Genomic DNA, 27,053 nt, shown 5'->3' with positions numbered 1-27,053 from the left:
GTGGAATTTTACCCCTCTTATCCTATGATTTTGCAGATATTTTCTTTTTTTTATTTTATATATAAAAAAATAAGACTATAAGACCTGCATACCTGAGGCATTAGAGAACCCCAGTAGTAAAGGAAAGAGTAAAACCATAGGCCAGAGCTGAGCAATGCTCAGGCCATTCACAATAAAAATAAGTAAGTAAATAAGTAGGCATAGTATATCCTTTAAAAGAATGTTAGCTAGAGGTCACCAGCTTCAGTATGAATCAGGCATTATTACTGCCCCCCCCCCCAAAAAAAAAAAGCATAAACTTAGGTTGGGGAAATAGCAAAATTGTTATACAAAAGACTTTGATGCCTGAGGCCTTGGGTTCAATCCTCAGCACCACCATAAACCAGAGCTGATAACTGTTCTGATATCTCTCTCTCTCCCCACTCCCTCCTTGTATACCTTTTATTAAATAAAGTATCTTTTAAAAAGTTAAAAATTTTTAAAGATTTATTTATTGATACTAGGGTTATCACTGAGGCTCATTATTTGCATAACTCCATCACTCCAGGGTATAGAATGAGAGGGGAAGAGAGGGAGAGAGAGGGAGGGAAGGAGAGAGAGAAAAGGAAAGAGAGAGAGAGAGGGAGGGAGGGAGGCAGGGAGGGAGAAAAAGAGAGAGAAAAGCAGAGACACTTCAGAACTGCTCCAAGGGTTGTGAAGCATTTGCCTTTGTAGATGCTCCCATTAGATGGTGGGAGGAAGAGGGGTTAGCGGTAGAAGGGGGTGGGGAGAGCAAGCACAGCATCACTCTGACACATATGACTGAACTCAAGACCTCATACTCCAGAGTCTAATGTTCTATCCACTGCAACACCTGGGTTACTCGATTTTAAAAAATGCACTACCAGGAAATGAATTGAGGACCTCACACATGCACATACAGTTGAGTGACCTCCCCAGTCCAACCTTTTTACTTTTTATCATTGGGTAAGGGGTGGGGAGAGGGAGAGACATCAAAATGCCACACTATCATTTGTTGAGTTCCCTTGATACTGTCTCATGCAAGTAAGCATGGGTCAAGTCCAGTCCCCGAACAAATCTTTATTAATAATCTTTGAGCACCAAAGAAACAAGTTCTCTTAAATATAACAGTTCTTTATCAAGGTCTTACCTGTAGTGGTATGAACTGATTGTGCACACCACTTGGCATTCCCCCAGGTATAGGCATGGTCCCAGAAAATGAAGTGTGATGGAAGGGTTTCCCAGGAACTGGCACAGGTGGTCCCCATGGCATTGACCCAAAGAGATGAGGTGATGAAGACATTATGTTAGCTGTTAAAAACATAATGAATTTATCATTTAGTAAAATAGTATCATGAGAGCAGGAAAATTTAAGACCTCTTGCTACCTTTCTGATCGCTTTGTTATCATAAAGGACATACATTTGGCTTACTTATTGGTTTGGTTATTGTTATGCTATCTAGTCCACTAAGGCAAATAATACCATATACTGATATATGCTTTAGGAGTGTCTCTCATATAGTAATAATAATAATGTCATAAAATTATCGCTTGGGGGAGAAAAGCATAGGTACAAAGTGAGAAATCTGTGGTCCAGGAGGTGGCATAGTGGTTAAATAACTGGGCATGAGGTCCTGAGTTCAATTCCTGGTAGCACATGTGATGTCTGGTTCTTTCTCTCTCACCTATCTTTCTCATTAATAAATAAAATATTTTTTAAAAGAGATATCTTTTTTTAATATTTATTTGTTTATCTTCCCTTTGTGTTGCCCTTGTTGTTTTTCATTGTAGTAGTTATTATTGTTGTTGTTATTGATATCATCGTTGTTGGATAGGACAGAGAGAAATGGAGAGAGGGGAAGACAGAGAGGGGAAGAGAAAGACACACACCTGCAGACCTGTTTCACTGCCTGTGAAGCAACTCCTCTGCAGATGGGGAGTCGGGGGCTCGAACCGGGATCTTTATGCTGGTCCTTGTGTTTTGCACCACATATGCTTAACCCACTGCGCTACTGCCCGACTCCCAAAAGAGAAATCTTAAGGATGTAACCTGTCCCCAGTGCTAAGTAGTTTGCACTGTGATCCCAGTTTACAAAAGAACAAAACAAGTCTTCAAAGCTATTACTTTCATCACATGTAGAATCTTTCTTTTTCCTATTCTCTTATTTGTAATTCAAGTGAATAAAATTTTGGCTCAGAAAGACACTGGCTCCTCAAGCAAACAAGTTCTGAAGTTGATCCCCAGTATTGCATGTACTAGAGTCATGCTTTGGTCCTTTCACTTTGATTCTTTCTCCCTCACTCTGTCTTTTTCATTAATAAATAAATACATCTCCCCATCCACACACAACAAGTGAATAGAACCAGTAGTTCCCCAAATAATTTGCATATTTGAATAACCTTGGGAATCTTTTGACAGAATCCTAGGCAGGGCCTCAGATCTAGTAGGAATCTGTATTGTTAACACTCCAAAAGTGATTCTTATGCAGTGAGAGCAGCATTTGGGAGCTCTTGTGTTAAAAAGAACATTCTGAAGAAGACAATGTTCAAACCTTCTTTTCAGAGGAATAAAAAAGCAATTAGTAAGACCTTAAAACAGTATAACTTGATTAAAGTTCAGCCACTTAAGAAAATTTTGGATCAGAAGGTGAAAACCATAATCTATTTTAATGTCCTAAATTACATATTCACAAATTCCAGAATGAAGAAAAATTTCAATGTGGAAAAGCACTAATAAAATTTAGTAAACTAGGTCAACTAGGAATATCAAAGGAGACCACCTGGGACTGCAACAAGACAGGACTAGACGGTGTTGGGAACCCACCAAATCACCAGAGCATACAGAGACCAAAACTCTACCAAGACCTCCAGTTCTACCCAGTTGAGAAACTTCTCTAAAGAACAAGGAATATCAAAGGTCACCTGAGACTTCAACAAGACGAGACTGAGACTACTGTGGGAACCCACCAATCACACGTGTGAAAACATGTGTGGCTTGTGGACAGAGAAGAGCCTAAAGCCCATATCTACTCCCAAGTGGCTGGCAGTTTGCCAGTTGAGGAGCCACCTCCAGTCTGTTTTACCAACAAAAAGACTGCTGAAGGGAGGAGAGGACTCCCCTAAGACTCACCAAATGCAACTGTGAGTCTTCATTTACAACTGCCCTCAGAGGCTGGAGCAGCAGGGGGGAGGCCCTGTGCTGACAAGGGGGTGGGGGAGGGCAGAGAACTGACCAGGAAACTCAGGAGAGGATCTACACCTAGTGATCTAGCAGAGGGGCTGTATAGTGGGAGCCTTTCCACACTGTTCTCCTGATGAATAGTGAATAGTTGCCTCAGAACCTACAGAGTATAAATGGTACTGGTTTAGAAACTCACAGGGCCCAGCAGTGCTGCCTGGCTTGGCAGAGAGGCTGAATTGAGCTTTGGATCCTTGGGGTGTGGGAGTCCCTTGCATAACCACTGTGCTATTTCTCCCCCACACTACTTTATCTCTTGGTCAGGAGTGAGTGATTTAGCTAAAAAACCTACTTACAGGTAAAAAGCCTCAGGCTCCCATACCCTACAGGGAAGAAAAAGAACAAAAGAGGCTTTAACAGCCACTGTGCTTCAATTCAGGTATAGAGATAACATTGAAACAACTGTGAAATTCTACAACTGTGAACTCTTTAATTACCTTAGTTAGACACAAGTCAATCCAGGCAGGAGTGATCAGTGAACTTAAAAGTACTGAGAGAAGGACCTCATAACAGACTATAATAATGGTTAAACCAAGGAGAAACATTGGAGAAATGAACCAGGACAAAAGTCCAGCTAAAAGCCCCCCAAAGGTAGAAGCACAGAAGAATGAGATCAACATTCAAATGCTAGCTGAGGAATTAGTCATAGAAGTGAGGAAAGAGTTTGAAAGAAAGCACTGTCTCGAGGTGAGACAGTGCTTTCTCTAGAGAGCTGAAAGCTGAAATAGCTAAGAGGACAACTAACTAAACATGCTAATACAGTATTAAAACAGGGTAACAAAATAGCTGAGCTGGGGCCAGGTAGTGGTGCACCTGGTTGAGTGTACATGTTATAATGCACAAGGACCCAGGTTTGAGCCCCCAGTCCCCACCTGCAGGAGGAAAGCTTTGCTAGTGGTGAAGCAGTGCTGCAGGTGTCTCTCTCTCTCTCTCCTCTTCTCTATTACTCCCTTCTCTCTTGACTTCCGGCTATCTTTATCCAATAAATAAATAAAGATAATTTGAAAAAAAAGAAGCTGAGCTACAGAAAACAACAGAGAGAGAGAATAGAATAAATGAAGCATAAAATAGCATTAGCAAGATTTAGGAAGAATTAGAGACAACTAAAAAAGAAGAGATCTCAAAAAGAGATTAAGAGATACTGAAAATAACAACAAAGACCTATGAGATGAATTCAAAAGAAATAATATATGCATTATAGACTTGTCAGAGGAAGAAAGAGAAGGGATGAAAGCATTCTACAGGACATAATAGATGAGAATTTCCCTAGTCTAAACAACATCAAAGACATAAAAGTTCCAGAAGCCCAGTGTCCCAAACAAAATTAACCCAGACTTAAAGACACCAAGACACATCATATTTGCAATAAAAAGGAATAATGATAAAGAAAAGATCCTGAAGACTGCAAGAGAAAAACAAAGAGTCACCTACAGAAGAAAACCCATAAAATTAGCAGCAGACTTCACACAAACACTATAGGCCAGAAGAGAACGGCAAGTTATTTATCGAGTATTCAATGAGAAAGGCTTTCAACCAAGACTACTGTATCCTGCTAGACTGTCATTTAGACTAGATGGAAGCATAAAAACCTTCTCAGACAAGCAACAGTTGAAGGAATCAACTATCACCAAGCCTGCCCTGAAAGAAGTTCTAAAGATCTCTTATAAACAATCATATCATCAATATCATGCCATATATCAGATCACTGTAAAATTTTAGAATAATGGCATTAAAATATCTTAATTCTATAATATCAATAAATGTCAATGGCCTGAATTCACCTATTAAAAGGTGCAGAATAGGAAGATGGATCAGAAAACACAACCCAACAATATGCTGTCTATAGGAATCCCACCTAACTCAGCAAGATGCTGGGAAATTGTGCAGATGCAGTCACATCTGCCATGTTGTCCCCTCAGGCTACTGCTAGTTCCCGCAAGAGTTGGGACATTCTTGGAGTGCCTGTTTCGCCATGTTGTGCCCTCAGGGCATTGTCTATATCCCTGCGATATTTGGTCACTCCTCCCCCTTCCCATTCTCATGAGAGTTATTATCCTATCCTGGAGTGCTATGGTTACTCCTCCCCCTTCCCATTCTCACGAAAGCTGCTCCTATAAAAGCCCTTCTTCTTCTACACCTCGCTCTCTTGCCAGCGCTTCACTTTGGTGTTCAGACGCAGGAAAGGTTACTGCGTGAGGCAGCCATTTTCGCTACCTCCACATGGCCCAACCTGCTTCTCTAGCACCCAACTCTGAGGTGCCAGTGCAAATAAAGATTTGTGTTCCCTCTTCGCTCCGGACCTCCTCTCTCTCTTCTCCGCGGCACACAACAACAGCAAGACAAACACAGACTCAAAGTGAAAGGATGGAAAACTAACATACTAGCCAATGGACCACAAAAAAGGGGCAGGAACAGCTATTCTCATATCTGACACAATAGATTTAAAAATAAATACAATTAAAGATAGGGATGGACATTACTTAATGCTTAGAGGATCAGTCAATCAAGAGGACTTAACAATTATTAACATCTATACACCCAATGAGAAGCCATCTAAATACATCAAAAACCTACTGAAAGATCTACAGTAATATATTAGCAGCAACACAGTGATTATAGGGGATTAAGCACCCACTCTCTCAACTTGACAGACCATCCAGGCAGAAAATCAATAAAGAAGTGAAGGAGCTAAAGGAAGAGATAGATAAACTAAAACTGTTGGACATTTTCAGAGTAAAAATAGTGATTTCACCATTTTCAGCCCATCTTGGATGGAGCTTGAAGAAATAATGTTAAGTGAAATAAGTCAGAAACAGAAGGATGAATATGGGATGATCTCATTCATAGGCAGAAGTTGAAAAACAAGATCAAAAGAGAAAACACTAAGCTGAACTTGGACTGGAGTTGATGTATTGCAGCAAAGTAAAAGAGTCTGGGGGGGGGGGAGTTCAGGTCCTAGAACAGAATGGCAGAGGATCTAGTGGGGGTTGTACTATTGTGTGAGAAAATGAGAAATGTTATGCATGTACAAATTATTGTATTTACTTGACAGTAAAACATTAATCCCCCAATAGAGAAAAATAAATTAAAAAATTTAGTAAACTAGGTTGTGATGCTATCTACAAGCAGCACAGTAGCAATTATAAGAACATTTATTTAAAAGAAGTTATGTTAATTTCATGCATAGCTTAATTCTACAATTTCCCTAATCACTACACTAAATATAGATTAAAAATTTCTATTTTATTAGGATGTCTGCATATCACAAAATAGGAATCTACAAAGCAGTTTTAAAATATTAATCAGTTTAAAAATATTAATTAAGGGGAGTTGGGTGGTAGCGCAGAGGGTTAAGCACATGTGGTGCAAAGTGCAAGGACCAGCATATAATCAAGCCCCTGATTCCCCACCTGCAGGTGAGTCACTTCACAAGCAGTAAAGCAGATCTGCAGGTGTCTATCTTTCTCTCCCCCTCTCTGTCTTCCCCTCTCCTCTCTCCATTTCTCTCTGTCCTATCCAACAACGATGACATCAATAACAACAACACTAACTATAACAATAAAACAATAAGGGCACCAAGAGGGAATAAATAAGTAAAATAAATAAAAAATATTAATTTGATGCTCATATTTTTTTCTCCTGATTAAACATCGTAGCTCTTGTCTTTTACTTACATATTTTGATTAGAACACTGGAAACCACCTGTCCTTAGGCAGAAGGAAAGTAGAAGAAAATACTAAAAGGCAAGAGATCATGGTTCCATTCCAGGCACCCCCCTAGTTTAAGATTGCTTTGAGGCAAGAAGACGTAGATAACTTTGTGGAAAGACCCTTGATTTCAATATTGTGTACTTATTACATAAAAAAAAACAAGCTTTTCCATCCACACAAAGGGCTTAAGTGCAGAGTCTAGATTTTATCAGCTGCACTGGATAGGAGGAGAATTATGAGACATTTCAGCCATAGACTCTAAAAATCTCTAATTTGTTAGTTTTTTAAACTTGAAACATGTGGTAAAGTGGTAGAGCTTTGGATTTGGAAGGATAAGGCCCAGCATTCAATCCCTAGTATCACATATGCAGATTGCAGCTCTGGTCTCTCTGTTTAATGGAATAAAGAAGATTAATTTTTAAAAAAAAATAAAAGAAATGTAAATGGTTATTATTTTAAAAGATAAATTGAAATAAATTATTTTAAAATTATAAAATAATGAGAAACTTCACTGCTAATACATATTTATAAACTTTAGTCATTGAAAGAGAGCCAGACAACCCCACCAATGTGTCCTGGAGCTCCGCTTCCCCAGAGCCCTGCCCCACTAGGGAAAGACAGAGACAGGCTGGGAATATGGATCGACCTATCACTGCCCATGTTCAGTGGCGAAGCAATTACAGAAGCCAGACCTTCAACCTTCTGCATCCCACAATGACCTCGGGTCCATACTCTCAGAGGGTTAAAGAATAGGAAAGCTATCAGGGGAGGAGATGGGATACAGAGTTCTGGTGGGGGGAAATGTATGGAGTTGTATCCCTCTTATCCTATGGTTTAGTCAATGTTTCCTTTTTATAAATAGAAAATTAAAAAAAAAAAAAAAAGAAAGAGAGCCTGAATAAGAGTTTTTTTTTTCCCCTCCACTTTGCTCCCTGCTACCCTTTGTATTACTGACGTCTAACTTTAATGTAAATTCATCTGTTGGCAGCTATTGGGGAGCAAGGGATTATCCAGAACACTGAACCATTTTACTAGAGTTAGATTGGAGGCTGTGAAGGGGAATGATTCTTCTAGATGACAACGTAGGCTCTGGTTTCAGGCTAACTTCTCATAATTCCTTCTTGCATTCCTAGACATTTACTTTTTTTTTTTCCTTTCAATTTTCCTTTCAATTTTCCTCAGCTCTTATGGTGGTGTTAGGACTGAACCTGGGACCCTGAAGCTTCACATATCTGAGTCTTTTTTGCATAACCACTGTTATGTCCCTATCCCATAGAGAAAAAATTTTATTCCCTCAAAATGATGTTTCTTTAAAGAATATCCTAAAAATAACTCACTAGCAAATATTTAGAAGAGCAAAACATCTCACCAGTAGACTGGGGAAAAACTGGAGGAATGGTTCCAGGTGGCACAGCAGGATAATTTGGAAATATTGGTGGAGGCAATGGGAAATTCACTCCTAAAGATCCCTAAAGAGGTATTTAAAAGTTATAAGACAATGCAACAAGACATATGAGATTAATTAAAAAATTAACAGAGAAGTAATGGAAGGTTCTTACCAATTGTTGTAAAGCAAAAAATGCAGCTTTTTCCTTGGCCTCATTTTCAGAATGGCACTGTGGCCCATGTACCAATAAGCCATTGGATAATTTTACCTGGCAAACTGTCATTGTCTAGCAAAGAGAGCAATAAGTTATTTACATGGGAAGTCTTTATTTATTTATTTATTTATTTATTTATTTATTTATTTATTTATTTTTACCAGAGTACTGCTCAGCTCTGGTTTATAGTGGTACGGGGGATAGAACCCGGGATTTCAGAGCCTCAGGCATAAGAGTCTCTTTGTATTACCATTGTGCTGTCTAACCCCCCCCCCCCACCAAGTCTACTTCTACTCCCAAATCAGGAAGAATAAAATTAATTCAACAATTCAAAGAGCGAAGTAAGAGTGAGTTTATACCATAAAAACCTTAGAACTACTGTCCCATCTTTCTATGTTTACAAAATAAAATGCTTTTTAAGCATCTTAATGCAAATGAAAGCAAAAAGTTTTTCTTTATAATAAAGGTCATGAAACAAGGCCTTCTACTTTTATAAATAAGATTTTTAATGAAATATATCAAGAAAATTCTTTAATGTATCATTTATGGCTGTCTTCATACTATTACTGCATTGATGAGGAGATGTGACAGAGACCATATGTTCCATCAAGCCTAAAATGTTTAGGATCTGGTTCTTATTAATTATTGGATAGAAATGGAGAGAAATTTAGAGGGGGGGAGATAAAGAGGGAAAGAGACACCTGCAACCCTACTTCACCACTTATGAAGTTTGCCCCCTGCAGGTGGAGGCCAGGGGATTGAATCTGGGTCCTTGCACACTGTAATGTGTGTGCTTAACCCAGTGTGCCATTACCTGGCGACTAGGATCTGGTTCTTTACAGAAAGCAAACTGCTGACCTTTTTATCATCCTCTAATTAGCAATATACCATGGACATGTATTAGTTGCTAAAATTTAATAGATTTAAGGCTCTATTTTATACTCACATTTATAATTAATATTTTTCTTTCACAAACACGATATTAAATTATATTTTTCAGCCTATTTATCCTACTTCCTTATTCTTTTCTTCTTTTTAAAAATATTTATTTATTCCTTCTTATTTATTTCCTTTTGTTGCCCTTGTTGTTTTTTTAATTTTTGTAGTTATTATTGTTGTTCTTGATGTCATTGTTGTTGGATAGGACAGAGAGAAATGGAGAGAGGAGGGGAAGACAGAGTGGAGGAGAGAAAGACAGACACCTGCAGACCTGCTTCACTGCCTGTGAAGCGACTCCCCTGCAGGTGGGAAGCCGGGGGCTCCAACTGGGATCCTTATGTTGGTCCTTGTGCTTTGCCGCCACCTGCGCTTAACCCGATGCACTATTGCCCGAATCCCCCCCCCCTTTTTTTTTTTTAACTACTGCACTCAGCTAGGGGATTGAGCCTGAAACTTTGGAGTCTCAGGCATGAAGGTCTTTTTGCACAACTATTATGTTAGTCTACCTTTTCAAAAGATAGCTATCTTCACATTAGTACTTTAATTCTGCTTTGTGTTTCAGGTGGAAATCTATGAAGAATATGAGTGTGAAAGGAATAAAACAACAAGTAAATAAAAGTTCTTTGGGATCCTACAAAAAAGGCAGAGGCCTGAAGGATAGTTCACCCTATCAAGGGCACATTTTACTAAATATTAAGTCCCTGAATATCACATCTAAGCACTTACATGAAGGAAGCTTCCTGAGTACTGTGTTATCTCTCCTTTCCTCTTTCTCTCTCAACCTCTATCTTAAAAAGAGTGTCTTTCAGGGGTCAGGCGGTAGCGCTGTGGGTTAAGCGCACATGGTGCAAAGTGTAAGGACTGACATAAAGATCCCGGTTTGTACCCCTGGCTCCCCACCTGCAGGGAGTTGGCTTCATAGGCCGTGAGGCAGGTCTGCAGGTGTCTATTTTTCTCTCTCCCTCTCTGTCTTCCCCTCCTTTCTCCATTTCTCTCTGTCCTATCCAACAATGACGACATCAATAACAGCAATAATAATAATCACATCACAACAATGATAAAACAACAAGGCAACAAAGAGGGAAGAAAATAGCTTCCAGGAGCAGTGGATTCATGGCGCAGGCATCAAGCCCCATCTATAACCCTGGAGACAAAAAAAAAAAAAAAAAAAAAGCGTGTCTTGGTGTAGTGGAGTCATGCAGCTTATGGGGCCACAGCAATAACCCTGGTTTTGGGTGTGCAGATTTCTGAAGCAAGAGTTTGAAATTATGGCTGTAGACTAAATTCTCTAGCCCTGTAAGTCCCAGGACTTTTGACAGGCTATTTGTTGCTCTCTCTGAGGGCTCTGGTTATACATAAATGGAACAAAGTGAGAAGTAAACATCTATTCTTCTCATAAAATATGATTATGCCCATTAGATGATACCTAGTTATAAAACTTATGTAAATGTAACAGTAGTATACTATACCTGTGCTGTTCTAAGAAAGGAGAAATCCGGTTGTGGCATTCCAACAAGGGAACAAATTCGAGAAAGTTCTGTTACTGGTGTGGTAACAGGAGGGATCTGGTTGGGAGCAGGCCAACACACATTGTCCACAGGTTGAATATTAGGGTACTCACTAGTACTATGAGGCTTGTTCATAGAAGATGCTACCAAAAATGAGAAAAGGATATATCTATATTAAATGATAGTTCAAACTATACAGCCACTGCATGGTTTTATAAAATGCAAGTAGAAAATTGTTAAAAGGTAAAAAGACGCATTCTCCCCGTAAAGTAAATATGAGAACATTTAGCAATGTCTAAAATTGCCAAGGCTTTGCTATTTTCAGGTAATTATAATTAATTACAATTAATGACACATGGTTAAAGTAATGATTTTAAATATAACAACTTATTGTCGAAAATAACATTTTGAGAATAATGGTTACACAATTATGTTATAGACAAAATTTGAACAACTCAAATTTTGAATGGCTTTCTTGAGCTAATTTATAACTAATTATATTCTTCCTTCCCTCCTCTCCTTACTTTCCTTCCTCTCTCCTAGAGCACTACTCAGTTCTGGCTTATGGTAGTGTGGGCGACTGAACCTAGGACGCTAGAGCCTCAGGCATGACAGTCTGTTTGCATAATGATTATGCTATCTGACTCCAGTAATTCTCAAGTTTCAAGGATTTGGCTTCAGTCTTCTCAAAATTCCATCTTCTGAAACATGGATAAATGTTTCTGTCATTTCAAAATGATGCTACTTAAAACTTTTTCTAGTACTAAATCTTTTAAAAGCTTCTACATAAGCTACAAAGCTAGATGATTTAAAACCCCTCAAAGTTCATTCTTTTATGGTCAACCAACTCATCACTAATAGAACAAGAGTACATCAGGTAAAGAGTGAATCTAAACCACTTAATATTGTATATTTTGAAAAGATTAAATAGATTGCCTGAAGCACAAAGCTCAGTAATAAATTTTTAAATTATCTTTATTTACTATTTATTTATTTATTTAGCCAGAAGTCTAGAGGGAAGGGGGTGATAGAGGGAGAGAGACACCTGCAGTCCTGCTTTACCACTCGCAAAGCTTTCCCCCAGCAGGTGGGGCTCGAACCCGGGTCCTTGCACACTGTAATGTGTGCTCAACCAGATGTGCCACCATCCGGCCATTACTCAGTAATTAATTTAAATGGGCTGGATTCTAAGCTTGAGACTCGATTAAAGTATATAAGGTTTTTTCACTATACTGAAATAAATACGTTTTTTTTTTGACAGGGGGACCGTCTTTTTTTTTTTTTTTTTAAGAATTTATTTATTTATTCATGAGAAAGATAGGAGGACAGAGAGTAAGAACCAGACATCACTCTGGTACATGTGCTGCTGGGGACTGAACATGGGACCTCATGGTTGAGAATCCAACGCTTTATGTACTGCGCTTTATGTACTCCTCCCGAACCACAGACAGGAGAACCATCTTTGCCCAATTTTGTCTAGCACTTTATTTTACTCTATGTATAAGCATGGCTGTCATAATTATCTTTCTGATAATTATCTTTCTGATAGTTAATGGGGTGTGATTTTCAATTAATTATCTAATATTGACTGTATATAAAAAGAGCTATCTCTAATATTGCTCCACATTTTGATAAACTCATTTATTTCAAAATGTTTCTCTCTAATGCAAATTAAGACAACAATGAGATATCACTTCACTCCTGTGAGAATGTCATACATCAGAAAAGGGAACAGTAGCAAATGCTGGAGCGGGTGTGGGGTCAAAGGAACCCTCCTGCACTGCTGGTGGGAATGTCAATTGGTCCAACCTCTGTGGAGAACAGTCTGGAGAACTCTCAGAAGGCTAGAAATCGACCTACCCTATGACCCTGCAATTCCTCTCCTGGGGATATATCCTAAGGAACCCAACACACTCATCCAAAAAGATTTGTGTACACATATGTTCTTGGCAGCACAATTTGTAATAGCCAAAACCTGGAAGCAACCCAGGTGTCCAACAACAGATGAGTGGCTGAGCAAGTTGTGGTATATATACACAATGGAATACTACTCAGCTGTAAAAAATGGTGACTTCACTGTTTTCAGCCGATCTTGGATGGACCTTGAAAAATTCATGTTATGTGAAATAAGTCAGAAACAGAAGGATGAATATGGGATGATCTCACTCTCAGGCAGAAGTTGAAAAACAAGATCAGAAAAGAAAACACAAGTAGAACCTGAAATGGAATTGGCTTATTGCACCAAAGTAAAAGACTCTGGGGTGGGTGGGTGGGGAGAATACAGGTCCAAGAAGGATGACAGAGGACCTAGTGGGGGTTGTATTGTTATATGGGAATCTGGGGAATGTTATGCATGTACAAACTATTGTATTTACTGTTGAATGTAAAACATTAATTCCCCAATAAAGAAATAAATTAAAAAAAATGTTTCTCTTTGAGAAACTTTTGTTCTCACATACTTATGTATTGGAATCAAACTTTAGGGTCGACTTGTGCAGATAAATATAAAAATACAAATAAGGGACATAAAGATTCAGTGTGACAGTGGACATCTATTGAAATCAAGGCAAACTCCAGATGTTATGCTAGGTTTTATACAGTTAAGGTGAGTGCTTCCTTTAAAATGTTTGTATCCATTATTTTAGTTGATTCTATAGCTTCTTCTATGTTTACTTATTTTTAATATTTATTTATTTTCCCTTTTGTTGCCCTTGTTTTTTATTATTGTTGTAGTTATTATTGCTATTGTTGATGTCGTCACTATTAGGTAGGACAGACAGAAATGGTGAGAGGAGGGAAGACAGAGAGGGAGAGAGAAAGACAGACACCAGCAAACCTGCTTCACCGTCTATGAAGTGGCTCCCTTGCAGGTGGGGAGCTGGGGGCTCAAACTGGGATCCTCAGGCCAGTCCTTGCGCTTTGTGCCACATGCACTTAACCTGCTGCGCTACTGCCCAACTCCCACACTGGTCCATTTATTTTAATACAATTCTACTATCAATTATTAGTATTTACACTGTGCCAGAAAGTACTGCTTTATATTTATCACTATAATCATTTGCAATGTTATTTTCACTTTATAAATAGAAAAAAATAATTTTAAAGAAGTCAAATAATGTATTGCTCTTTCTAAGTTACTGAGAAAAAAGCTAGAATGTAAATTTTTTTTTGGTTTGGTTTGAGATCTACATGTGTATCTGTGATAGTACAGTTTATGTTATTACAAGAAGAAATTAAGGGGCTATTGACCTACTGATTACATAGTTATACCATTAAGTGAATGACACAAGTGAAATATTATATTTGTAACAATTATACTCTTAAAATTCATCTTGAAAGGCACATGAGAAAAATGAACTGAATTACTAAGTGATAATGGTTAACAGTAATAGTTCTTAGCTTACTTACTTAATTTTTTATTTTGTCTAGGCTGTGAAGAAGATTCGTATTCATCTTTTCTATTGGAAATAGTGACTTCATTACCAGACTGTTTTACTTCATTCTTATGGTCCACAGTGTCAGAGCTGTCAATTTTTAGAATTTCTTTAAGCATCCGTGTTCCTTTCTGTTTTATTAGAGACACATTAAAAAAAAAAAAAAAAGACTGGTTTGGAAATAGTGGGGTTCAGGGGAATAATTAACATTAGAGTCTATAGTGCTTACTGACCATTCTTTCAATGAGTACCTTCTTTTCTTTAAATTGTTAAAAACTTGGGTGATAATTACTCTCAGACAGGGAATAAGGAGAACTAAGAGTCTGAAATTGTTAAAAATAACAACAGCAAACTTCACATTTCCTGGTATAAAACTGTACTTACCCTTCTACTTAGCTTTTGACCAAATTGATTAGTGATGTTTGAAATGCAAGGAAACTATGGTTTAAAATAAAAAAAGGATAGGACTATTGTGCCCCATAGAAGGTGGGTCCAGGAGATAGTTCACCCAGTGAAGTATATACTTTACCATGCACCAGGAATATAGGATCACCATACGAAGAGGAAGCTTTACAAGTGGTAGAGCAATGCAGTGGTATCTGGCCTTATTTATCTGCCTCTCTGTCTCCCTCTCTATATGGGGGGGGGGTTTGCTAGGATTGATGGAATATTAACTGCTTTAAGGTCTAGTGGCAAAAGAAAAAAAGAATAGCTGCACTGTGAAGAGAAGTCTGATTTCTTTTACAAAATGACAACAATAATACAACACACCAACATATATTAGGGAAAGTTGTTTCTGTTTTTTTTTTTTTTTTAAACAGAGCACTGATCAACTCTAGCATATGGTAATTTTGGGGATTAAACCTGAAACCTTTGGTGCCTTTTTGCATAACCATTATGCTATTTCTCTAGCTTCTGGAGAACATTTTATTTATTTATTTTCCAAACAGTTGTATGTATTTATGACCAATAACAATAAAATTACCAAAGTTCCCCAAAATACAAACCATAGCAAATGACTGTGGTGACAAATGTTCTTCAGTTGGAGGCTCTTCTTGATGAGCTGGCTGTGCTTCACTTTCTTTGAGGATATTCAAAGATGCTAAAAAGTTCTCAATTCCAGGGCTGGGCTAAAAGAAGAAATATTTTGAGTATGAAGATGAAAGTAGAAGGGATACAGAAAAAGCTCAGAGTTTTATGTAAGGAAAGGATAATTTAATTTTCGCCCACTCATCTTCTCAGATGTCAATGTTTGGGAATAGAAATTGAATACATAATATTTTTACCTTATTAGTAGTAGTTGGATAACCAGTCACAACCTTAGGGTTTCCTGAGGCTGCTGCACTCTCATTTCTCTTCAGCAGCTTAATATTACACTTGGCAGGCCCTCCAAACATCTATAAAAGAGCAAGAATGAGTGTTTTGTGCAAATAAAAATTATAATTACTACTTGAATAGTGTTTTAAATAAGTCTTTTCAAACTTTTTTTTTTCTGTGACACTTTTTCCTTTTATAGTTACAGAAAAAAAGGCCTGTAAACAGATGAGAAAAAAAATCCATTTTTATCTTCATTACCTTCCTAATGAAATGTAGCATTCCTTTTAACTATTAATATAAGCAATAAGTGACACCAGCAGTGATTCTAATTTTATTTCAATATAATTGGTTTTCTTTTAAATCATATGTTTTTTTTTAGCATTAAAAACATTAATCTATAGACTTCACCAAAAAGGATGACTGCACAAAAAAGGTATGAACTCTATCTCTAGAAATAAGGACAGTACAGCCTAGGAATTTCAGAAGAAGAGGGCCTTAAAAATGTCATGTGGGGGTGGGTGGTAGTGCACTTGGTTAAGCATACATGCTACAGTGCGCAAGGACCTGTATTCAAGGCCCCAGCTCCCACCTGTAGGGGGAAAGCTTTACAGATGGTGAAGCAGGGCTACAGGTGACACACACTCTCTCTCTCTCCCTCTCTCTCTCATCTCCCCATCCCCTCTCAACTTCTGGCTGTCTCAATTCAATAAGTAAATTAAGGCAATAAAAATAAATAAAAAGTCTTTTTTTTTAAAAAAGTCATGTAACTCAACCACTCAGTATTATCTAAATATTAATGGATTCCACTTACTGAGAACCTGTTATATGCTATTTTGCTAAGATCTCTTTTATAAATTTAAGTTTAAAAGTGATCTTATTTTTAAGACTTTGTCTTAAAGTATAAAGCACATACAGAAAATTTTAAGATTAAAATCTTCAATTATGAAATTATAATAAAAAATTATGTAAAATTAGTTTTAAATATATAAACCTATATAACTATACAAAATGATTTCAGTACTCCACAACAACCCAACTCCTCATAAATAACCATGAACTTTGGTACACTCATCCTTGTGTTTGTATATACTTGTACATTATACACACACACACACACACATACATATACATGTATATGTATATATATGCATGTTAATTCATATATCCCTCAAACCTAGAACAGTAACTTGCATGATAGTTCAATAACTAGCAATAAATAACAGATAAACCGTACTTTGAAAATAATAGTAACCTGCTACAATCTGTGAATACTTTAATCAAGGTAGAGATAAAGTAAGTGCAGGAAGAAGACTCATTTTAACATAGCTTATTATGTATGTAAAGAGAATATATCTGTATACTTAATAAAGTATTTGTACAAGAATGTAAATGTATGTATGTATAGACTATGTAAAGACTACAAGTGATCTACTTTAATTTCCATTTTAAACATGAAGGAACTGAGGCAAAGAGAGGTGCAGTCAACTGCTCAAGGGCATGCAATACTTAATGGTAGAACTAGTACTCCAGGTACTTCTAGTTACAATTCTTGAACTCTGTATGTATAATCTTTCATCGAGTGACTGTCAGGCAATTCATTTGCCACACAGCTTATGGATTTGACCACAAAGGCTACAAAATCCAGAGAGATGCCATGAAATCACCAATCAACAATTACAGTGAAAAGTCAAGTTGCTAGGAATTTGATCTTAAAAGTTACCTGCTTATTTGACATTTTTTGTGGTCGACTATCAGGTTTAGAACTCTTATACTCTTCTTTAACTAAAGGAAAAAAAAATGAAGAACATTTGTTATATGAAAGTACTTGCCTGGGCCAGGTGGTGTCACACCTGGTTGAGCGCACATGTTACAATGCACAAGGACCTGGGTTGAAGCCCACAGAGTCCTGCAGGAAGAAAGTTTTGCAAGTGGTGAAGAAGTGTTGCAGGTGCCTCTCTGTCTCTCTCCCTCTCTACTGTCCCCTTTCCTCTCGATTTCTGGCTGCTTCTATCCAATAAATAAATAAAAGATAATAAAAAAATTTAAAAAAAGAATGTACTTGCTATACACTAATTACATTTATCAGATATTTACTATAGGAAGGCACTGTGTTAAAAGTTTACAGGATTCTAGGAAGACAAAAGCTCTGATCTTTATCAGAACTAATAATCTAGGAGGAGGGAAGGGATATTCATAGATAACAATAAGAAGAAAGATAGCAATTAAATTTGAAGAATGGTAGATTCCCAAAGAGTTCAACAGGTGGCTAAGTATTCCAGGCAAAATAATATTTTATGGGATGCTGATAAAACTTGACATGTAGCTAGGTAAAATTTATAGATAATTTTAAGATAAATGGCTGTGTTTCAAAAGAACACAACCCCCCAGGGACTGTTTCTCCTGGGATAAAGACAGAAGACCCTTTCTCTCATTCTAAAGGAATAGACTAATAAGAGTAAATGAAAGGAACCATTACCCCCAAACCAGTGATTGGGTGATTCTCAGCCATTACCTATGGCAAGTCCTGGCAACCTCAATTAATGAAGAACAACCACCTGAGGGTGACAGCAACATAACCCAGAAATCATGACAACCTTAGTAGAAATGCCAACTCAGCTATACCATCTAGTCAGACTTTGAAGAGGAAAAAAGTCTGCAGGTGTCTCTCTCTCTACCCTCTCAATTTCTCTCTGTCCTATCAAATAAAAATAGAGGGGTAAAAAAGAAAGGAAAGAAGGAAAAGAGAGAGAGAAAGAAGGAAAGGAAGGAAAAGTAGCCTTTTGGAACAATGGATTCATATTACCAGCATCAAGCCCCAGCTATAACCCTGGTGGTAAACACACACACACACACACACACACACACACACACACACACACACACACACACACACACACACACCTTCCTCATCCCTTAAAAACATCTATCAAAATTCCACAGCTAACATTATACTTGCTGGTAAAAAAAAAAATTCACTCCTAAGATCAGCATGAGACAAAGATGATATGCTCAACATTTTCATTCAGCATATAATGGTACCTCTAGTCACATTAGTTAAAGAGAAAGATAAGGGGTGGGGCGGTAGCATACCACGTTAAGTAAAGCACAAGGACAAACACAAAGACCATGGTTGGAGCCCCCAGCTCCCCACCTGCAAGGGGGTGACTTCATAAGCAGTGAAGCAGGTTTGCAGGTGTCTATCTTTCTCTCCCCCTCCTCTTTCAATTTTTCTCTGTCCTACGCTATAACAACAATAACAATGGAGAAAAGATGGCCATCAGGAACAGTGGATTCATATGCAGGCACCGAGCCCTAGCAATAACCCTGGAAGCAAAAAATGAAAAAGAAAAAGGAAAGCCATCCAGATTATGTAATAAATAAAAGTATTTCGGGAGACTTCCAGAGGTGGGGCTATAGAGCAGCCGCAGCTGTTTCTCTCCTCTCCCGGGTCAACTAGGAATACCAAGGAGATCATCTAGGACTGCAACAAGGCAAGACTAGAACGACTTCAGGAACCCACCAAATCACTGGTGAGTACCTAGGGAGAGATTTAAGTGGATGGTAACAGTCTGGCAACTTACCAGTTGAAGCACCACCTCCAGTCTGTTTTACCAACAAAAAGATGACTGAAGGGAGGAGAGGACTCCCCTGGGACTCACCAAGTGCAACTCTGAGTCTCCACTGCTACTTCCCTCCAAGGCTGGAGCAGCAGGGGGGAGGCCCTGTGCTGACACCAAGGGACAGAGAACTAACCAGGAAACTCAGGAGAAGATCTATACCTCAGTGGTCTAGCAGTTGGGCTGTGTGGTGGGAGCCTTTCCATGTTGTTCTCCTGATGAGAACATAGTGAATAGTTGCCTCAGAACCTACAGAGTATAAACGGCACTTGTTTATAAACTCACAGGGCCCAGCAGTGCTGCCTGGCCTGGCAGAGAAGATGAATTGAGCATGGAGCTTTGGATCCTTGGGGTGTGAAAGTCTCTTTGCATAACCAATGTATTATCTCTCCCCCACCCTGCTTTATCTCTTGGTCAAGAGTCAGTGACTAAGCTAAGAGGCCTTATAGTTTAAAAGCCCTCAGGCTCCCATAGCCTACAGGGAAGAAAAAGAACAAAAGAGGCTTTTAACAGCCTCTGTGCTCCAACTCGGGGATTAAAATAATATTGAAACAACTATTAATTTCCACAACTGTGAAACCTTTAAATACCTTACTTAGACACAAGTCAATCCAGGCAAGAGTGATCAGTAATTTGAAAAGTACTGAGAGAGGGACCTCATCACATATAGAATGGTTAAACCAACAAGAAATACTGGAGAAATGAACCAGGACAAGAGTCCAGCCAAAAAGCCCCCCAAAGAATGAAGCACAAAATAATGAGGTGAACATCTAAACACTAGTTAAGGAAATAATCACAGGAATAAGAAAAGAGTTTGAAAGAATTGTCATCAGAAATGAAGAAACAATAAATGAGACTCTGGAAGAAAACACTAATTATCTTAAGGTTATTAGAGAGCTGGAAGCTGAAATAGCTGAGCTAAGAACACAACTAGATGAATAAGCTAAAACAGTATCAGAACAGGGTAACAAAACAGATGAACTCCAGAAAACAGAAGAGGGGAGAGAGAATAGAATAAATGAGGCTGAAGACAGAATTAGCAAGATCGAGGATGAATTAGAGACAACTAAAAAAGAAGTAAGAGATCTCAAAAAGAGATTAAGAGATACTGAAAACAACAACAGAGACCTATGGGATGAATTCAAAAGAAATAATATACGCATTATTGGCTTGCCAGAGGAAGAGAGACAGAAGAGGGAAGAAAGCATTCTTCAGGACATAATAGCTGAGAACTTCTCTAGTCTAGACAACATCAAAGACATAAAGGTTCAAGAAACCCAGAGGGTCCCAAACAGAATTAACCCAGACTTAAAGACACCAAGACACATCAGATTTAGAATGGAAAGGAATAAAAATAAAGAAAGAATCCTGAAGGCTGTAAAAGAAAAACAAAGAGTCACCTACAGAGGAAAATCCATAAGATTAGCAACAGACTTCTCCACACAAACACTACAGGCCAGAAGAGAATGGCAAGTTATTTATTGAGTGCTCAATGAGAACGGCTTTCAATCAAGACTACTGTATCCTGCTAGACTGTCATTTAGACTACATGGAGGCATAAACACCTTCTCAGACAAGCAACAGTTGAAGGAATAACTAAAGGGTAGAAATAACTAAAGTTAGGGCAGAAATAAATAACACTGAAAATAAGAAAACCATACAAAAGATCAACAAAAGTAAATGATGGCTCTTCGAAAGAGTGAAAAAAACCAACAAACCTTTAGCCAGACTCACAAAACAAAAAAGGGAGAAAACCCAAATAAATGGGATCATAAAAGAACGAGGAGATATCACAACAGACACTGCAGAAATTCAACATATCATGCAAGGTTTCTATGAACAACTATATGCCACCAAACTAGAGAACCTGGAAGAAATGGAAGATTTCCTAGATACCTACGAACTTCAAAAATTAAGAAAAGAGGAACTAGATAACATGAACAGACCCATCACAGATAATGAAATTGAAACAGTTATCAAAAACCTTCCCAAGAATAAAAGTGCTGGACCAGGTAGTTTTACAAATTAATTCTACAAAACTTTCAAGGAAGAGTTAATACCTCTACTTTGAAAAGTCTTCCAGAAGATTGAAGACACTGGAAGACTCCCTTTTCAGTCTCTATGAAGCCAATATCTCTTTGATACCAAAAGTAGACAGGGATACAACCAAAAAATTAAACTACAGACCAGTATCTCTGTGCCACCTGCACTTAACCTGCTGCACTACCGCCTGACTCCCCCAGACCAATATCTCTGATGAACATAGATACTAAAATACTGAACAAAATTCTAGCCAACCAGATACAGCAGTATATTAAAAAGATTGTTCATCATGACCAAGCAAGGCTTATCCTAGGGATGCAAGGTTGGTTTAATATATGTAAATCAATCAACGTGATCCACTGCATCAATAACAGCAAGACCAAAACCACATGGTCATATCAATATGTGCAGAAAATCCAACATCCCTTTATGATCAAAACACTACAGAAAAATGGGAATAGATGGAAAATTCCTCAAGATAGTGGAGTCTATATATAGCAAGCGTATAGCCAACATCATACTCAATGGTGAAAAACTGGAAGCATTTTCACTCAGATCAGGTACTAGATAGGGTTGCCCACTATCATCATTATTATTCAACATAGTGTTGGAAGTTTCTGCCATAGCAATCAGGCAGGAGCAAGGAATTAAAGGGATACAGATTGGAAGAGAAGAAGTCAAACTCTCCCTTATTTGCAGATGACATGATAGTATATACAGAAAAACCTAAGGAATCCAGCAAGAAGCTTTTGGAAATCATCAGGTAATACAGTAAGGTGTCAGGCTATAAAATTAACATACAAAAAGTCAGTGGCATTCCTCTATGAAATGCAAAGTTGGAAGAAGATGAAATCCAGAAATCAATTCCTTTTACTATAACAACAAAAACAATAAAATATCTAACCAAAGTAGTGAAAGACTTATATACTGAAAATTATGAGTCAGTACTCAAGGAAATTGAAAAAGACACAAAGAAGTGGAAAGATATTCCATGTTCATAGGTTGGAAGAATTAACATCATCAAAATGAATATGCTACCCAGAGCCATCTACAAATTTAATGCTATCCTCATCAAAATCACAAACACATTTTTTAGGAGAATAGAACAAATGCTACAAATATTTATCTGGAACCAGAAAAGATCTTGAATTGCCAAAACAATTTTGAGAAGAAAGAACAGAACTAGAGGCATCATACTCCCAGATCTCAAGTTGTATTATAGGGCCATTGTCATCAAAATTGCTTGGTACTAGAACATGAATAGACACAGTGACCAGTGGAATAGAATTGAGAGCCCAGAAGTAAGCCCCCACACCTATGGACATCTAATCTTTGACAAAGGTGCCCAGACTATTAAATGGGGAAAGCAGAGTCTCTTCAACAAATGGTGTTGGACATACTGGGTTGAAACATGCAGAAGAATGAATCTGAACCACTACATTTCATCAAACACAAAAGTAAATTCCAAGTGGATCAAGGACTTGGATGTTAGACCACAAACTATCAAATACTTAGAGGAATATATTGGCAGAACTCTTTTCCACATACATTTTAAAGACATCTTCAATGAAATGAATCCAATTACAAAGAAGACTAAGGCAAGTATAAACCTATAGGACTACATCTAATTGAAAAGTTCCTGCACAGCAAAAGAAACCAATACCCAAACCAAGAGACCTCTCACAGAATGGGATAAGATCTTTACATGACATACATCAGACAAGAATTTAATAAGCAAAAAATATAAAGAGCTTGCCAAATTCAACCACAAGAAAACAAATAACCCACCCAAAAATGGGTAGAGGTCATGAACAGAATATTCACCACAGAAGAGATCCAAAAAGCCAAGAAACACATGAAAAAATGCTCCAAGTCTTTGATTGTCAGAGAAATGCAAATAAAGACAACAATAAGATACCACTTCACTCCTATGAGAATGTCATATATCAGAAACAGTAACAGCAACAAATGCTGGAGAGGTTGTGGGGTCAAGGAACCCTCCTGCACTGTTGGCAGGAATGTAAATTGGTTCATTTCTCTCTGTCCTATCCAACAATGACGACATCAATAACAACAATAGTAATAACTAAAACAGTAAAACAAGGGCAACAAAAGGGAATGAATAAATATTAAAAAACATTTTAAAAAAAAAGAAAGAAACTTTAAAATATGCTAAGTGGAAGAAGTCAGTTATAAAAGGTCACATATTTAATGATTCCATCAATGTTAAATGCTCCGAAGAGGTCAATTCATACAGGAAGAAAGTAAATCAATAGTTGCCAGGGTCAGAAAGAAATGCTTGAGGGTCTCTCTAGGACCGTGCCTCACTATAAAGTAGCAATGGCAGGAACTGCCCCACTATTCAAAGGGAGACTGGGTCAGCCTTCTCTGCCACCCAAGGAAGGTTAGTTCTGAAATGAGTGCAGCCATTTTCCCATATATGGGAGCTATTCTATTCCCTGATCCAGCTTTCTGGCCCTTTTTTCCAGCCATGACATCATCTCCCCAGAAAATAACTTCGATTCACCCACATATCAGATGTCAGGCTAAGGGAAAAAAACAAAAAAACAAACAAAAAACCCCAACATAGTATAGTCATGGGCTCTTTGGAATATAACTAAAATAGGACTACTAACTATGTACAAAACAGAGACACCCCCCCCCCCCACCAACTCTTCATCTGAAACATTCCAGCCTTTGGGTTCATGATTAGTCAACAATTTGTTTGGTTTTATGTAAACTCTTTTTTCAGCCACCAGGTTCCAGATGCTACCATGATGCCAACCAGACTTCCTTGGGCAAATGACCCCATCAATGTGTCCTGGAGCCCTGCTTCCCCAGAACCCCACCCACCATGGAAAGACAGACACTGGCTGGGAGTATGGATCGACCCACCAACACCCATGTTAAGCAGGGAAGCAATTACAGAAGCCAGACCTTCCACCTTCTGCACCCCATAATGACCCTGGGTCTCGAACCAGAATCCTCATGCCGGTCCTTGTGCTTTACGCCACGTGCGCTTAACCCGCTGTGCTTCCACCCAGCCTGCCCCCCAACCCAGCTTCCTAGTTCTATTCTCAACTATGACACCATCTTTCCAGATAATATTTTTAGTCCATCTGCATGTTAACTAGCTCAAGCAAAAATTACTTAAGTCACAGACCTCTTGGAAAATACCTAAAGTAGACTTCCTAGCTCCTTACCACCTTAAAATCCTTATTCTCTCTAATTTCTGGTTCCTGTTTATTAAGCATTTTGTTCTGCTTTATATCTTTACCACCTTTCAGACACCAATTTGCAGATGCTACCATGATTCCATCCTTACTTTCCTGGACAGACGACCTCACCAATGTGTTCTGATACCTCACCTCTGTAGAGCCCTGCCCTATTAGGGAAAGATAAACAGGCTGGGGGTATGAATCAACTTGCCAATGTCCATGTTCAGCAGGGAAGAAATTACACAAGCAAGAACTCCCACCTTCTGTATCACATAAAGAATTTTGGTCCATACTCCCAGAAGAGAAACGTTAGGGAAAACGAGTAGAGGGCTGTGAAACCCTATTCCATCGGGGCCCAGAGAAAGAAGAGGAAAAAAAGGAAAGACATCCAGAAGTAGTAACAGGTATGACTTAGAAAGGGAAAAAAGGCAGGACAACAAAAAACAATGGGAAAATATAGAAACTGTTCTAGAAATAATAGTCAATCCATATTTGTGACCCTGGGAGAACCTCTGCAGTTTCCAATGGAGGGAATAGAGATATAACTCTGGTGTGGAACTGTACCCATTATCTTGTAATTTTGTAAACCAATTTAAAATCATTAAATAATAATAATAATAAAGAAATGCTCTTAAATTTAGTGACATTGGATTTACAACTTTGCAAAAATGCAAAGAAGTCTTTCACCATACACTGTTATTTATTAATGAACCTCAGTCCTTACACATATGCAATACTATTTAGCTACTCCCTAGCCCGACTTTTCATTCTACACTGAGTGGTGGTTGGTGGGAGTGCAGCAGTGTGTGTGTGGGGGGGAGGGAGGTGGGGAGAGAACGACATCAAAGCACTGATCTACTTGGTGCTTAAAGTTGTTTATGATGCTCCCATGTGATGACAGGGATTGAACCCATGACCTCACACATGGAAGGCATGAGGGCCATGATTGTAAAGGATTATAGAAGACTGTATCTCAATAAAGCTGTTAATAAAAACAAAAGGAAGCTTTTAGCACCAGAAGTATAGTTTTCTAACTTAAAACTTACATTTTCCATGATGCTCAGATTTTCTTTGCTGACATTTAATGTTGTCACTAAAACTGGATTTGTGATGTTGAGTAACTTGACTTATTTCTTGAGGCAGAACTGCACCCTGAAAATTAACATTCCTATAAGTAACTTGCATAAATATTATTTACATTCTCAATTTAAAAAACTGTTTTATTGTTTGACACAAGAGTTATCACTGGGGCTCTAAGCCTACATGATTCCACCATATCTAGTGGGCTGAGAGACAAAAAGGGATAGAAATATACAGGAAGAGAGATAGAGACAGAAGGAAGAGACACCACAACAGTTTCTCCTAAGGTGGTCAGGGGCTTCAATCTGGGTCCTCAAGCATGAAGTGTGCATTCTACCAGGTCAGTTATCTTCTGACCCCAATATTCTTATTTTATTTTTTATTATTTATTTGGATTGACAGAGAAACTGAGAGGGAAGGGGGAGGTAAAGAGGGAAAGAGAAAGAGACATGTGCAGCACTACTTTACTGTTTGAGAAGCTTTCCCTTTGCAGATGGGGGGGTCAGGGGCTCGAACATGGGTTCTTATGTATTGTAGCATGTGCTAACTGGGTGTGCACTGTCCGGCCCTATATTCTCAATTTTGAATAAACCATTTTATTCTTTCTATAAAAGCTACACAATCCACTTGAAATAATTTAAGGAATGCAGGAAAGTGTAGTTTAGTTTTAAAACCATTCAATTTGTACCACTCAGAAATAGCTATTAATGCAATAATTATTATTGTAGATTTTTTTTAATGATAGGAAAATGGTGGGGGTAGATTGCATAATGGCTATGCAAAGAGACTCTCATGCCGAGGGTTCCAAAGTGCCAGGAGGTTCAATCCCCCACACCATCATAAGCCAGAGCTGAGCAGTGCTCTGATTTTAAAAAAAAGAAAGAAAAGAAAAATTAAGGAAAATGTAAAAATATGGAAACTAAAGATAAGGTAGGGTAGGAGATGAGCAGGTGTTAAAAAAGTCAAAATAAGCATGTGGAAGGTAAGATATATGAGTTTATTAGATTATTCTCTTTTGACTAAAATCATTTTTCAGTAATTGGCAGTAGATATGCTCCAAATTGTTAAGACATGCATTGGGGTGTGAAAAGAAAGTTCAGTGAACTCTAATGTACAGGAAAGACCAGAGGTCATACGGAAACAAAGAAGATAGGAACTTTTTAGCTGCTCAGTAGAAAGGTAGTTGGGGTTTTGAACTACAACTATACTTTATAGGGGATTCTGACTCTGCTAAGACATATATCTGACTCTAAGAACATATATTTTGAGAGTGTCTACTTTTTAAAACTGAGGCTCTCATTGAGTCCACGACATGACACATGCGTCTTCTATTACTGAGTCACCTAAA

At 38.1% G+C, this 27,053-nt stretch overlaps 1 protein-coding gene across 2 annotated transcripts in view; it reads right to left on the bottom strand.

Annotated features, from left to right (window-relative positions):
- The window catches only part of XRN1 (5'-3' exoribonuclease 1), a 101,247-nt gene that overhangs the window by 5,572 nt on the left and 68,622 nt on the right, over positions 1-27,053 (bottom strand). For both annotated transcript variants that reach the window (XR_009551548.1, XM_060197563.1), the window contains exons 33-41: positions 25,672-25,777; positions 17,468-17,529; positions 15,717-15,827; positions 15,438-15,560; positions 14,405-14,561; positions 10,958-11,139; positions 8,508-8,621; positions 8,318-8,417; positions 1,151-1,311 (exon numbers count right to left, since the gene is read on the bottom strand). Coding sequence is in view for 1 of the 2 variants with exons in the window: in XM_060197563.1 (XP_060053546.1) it covers positions 1,151-1,311; positions 8,318-8,417; positions 8,508-8,621; positions 10,958-11,139; positions 14,405-14,561; positions 15,438-15,560; positions 15,717-15,827; positions 17,468-17,529; positions 25,672-25,777 (1,116 nt within the window). In the remaining variant the exon portion in view is untranslated. The remainder of the gene's footprint in view (positions 1-1,150; positions 1,312-8,317; positions 8,418-8,507; positions 8,622-10,957; positions 11,140-14,404; positions 14,562-15,437; positions 15,561-15,716; positions 15,828-17,467; positions 17,530-25,671; positions 25,778-27,053) is intronic.

Source organism: Erinaceus europaeus, chromosome 9 (assembly GCF_950295315.1).
Source record: "Erinaceus europaeus chromosome 9, mEriEur2.1, whole genome shotgun sequence".
NCBI lineage: Eukaryota > Metazoa > Chordata > Mammalia > Eulipotyphla > Erinaceidae > Erinaceus > Erinaceus europaeus.
This window is presented reverse-complemented; position numbering and strand designations above follow the sequence as displayed.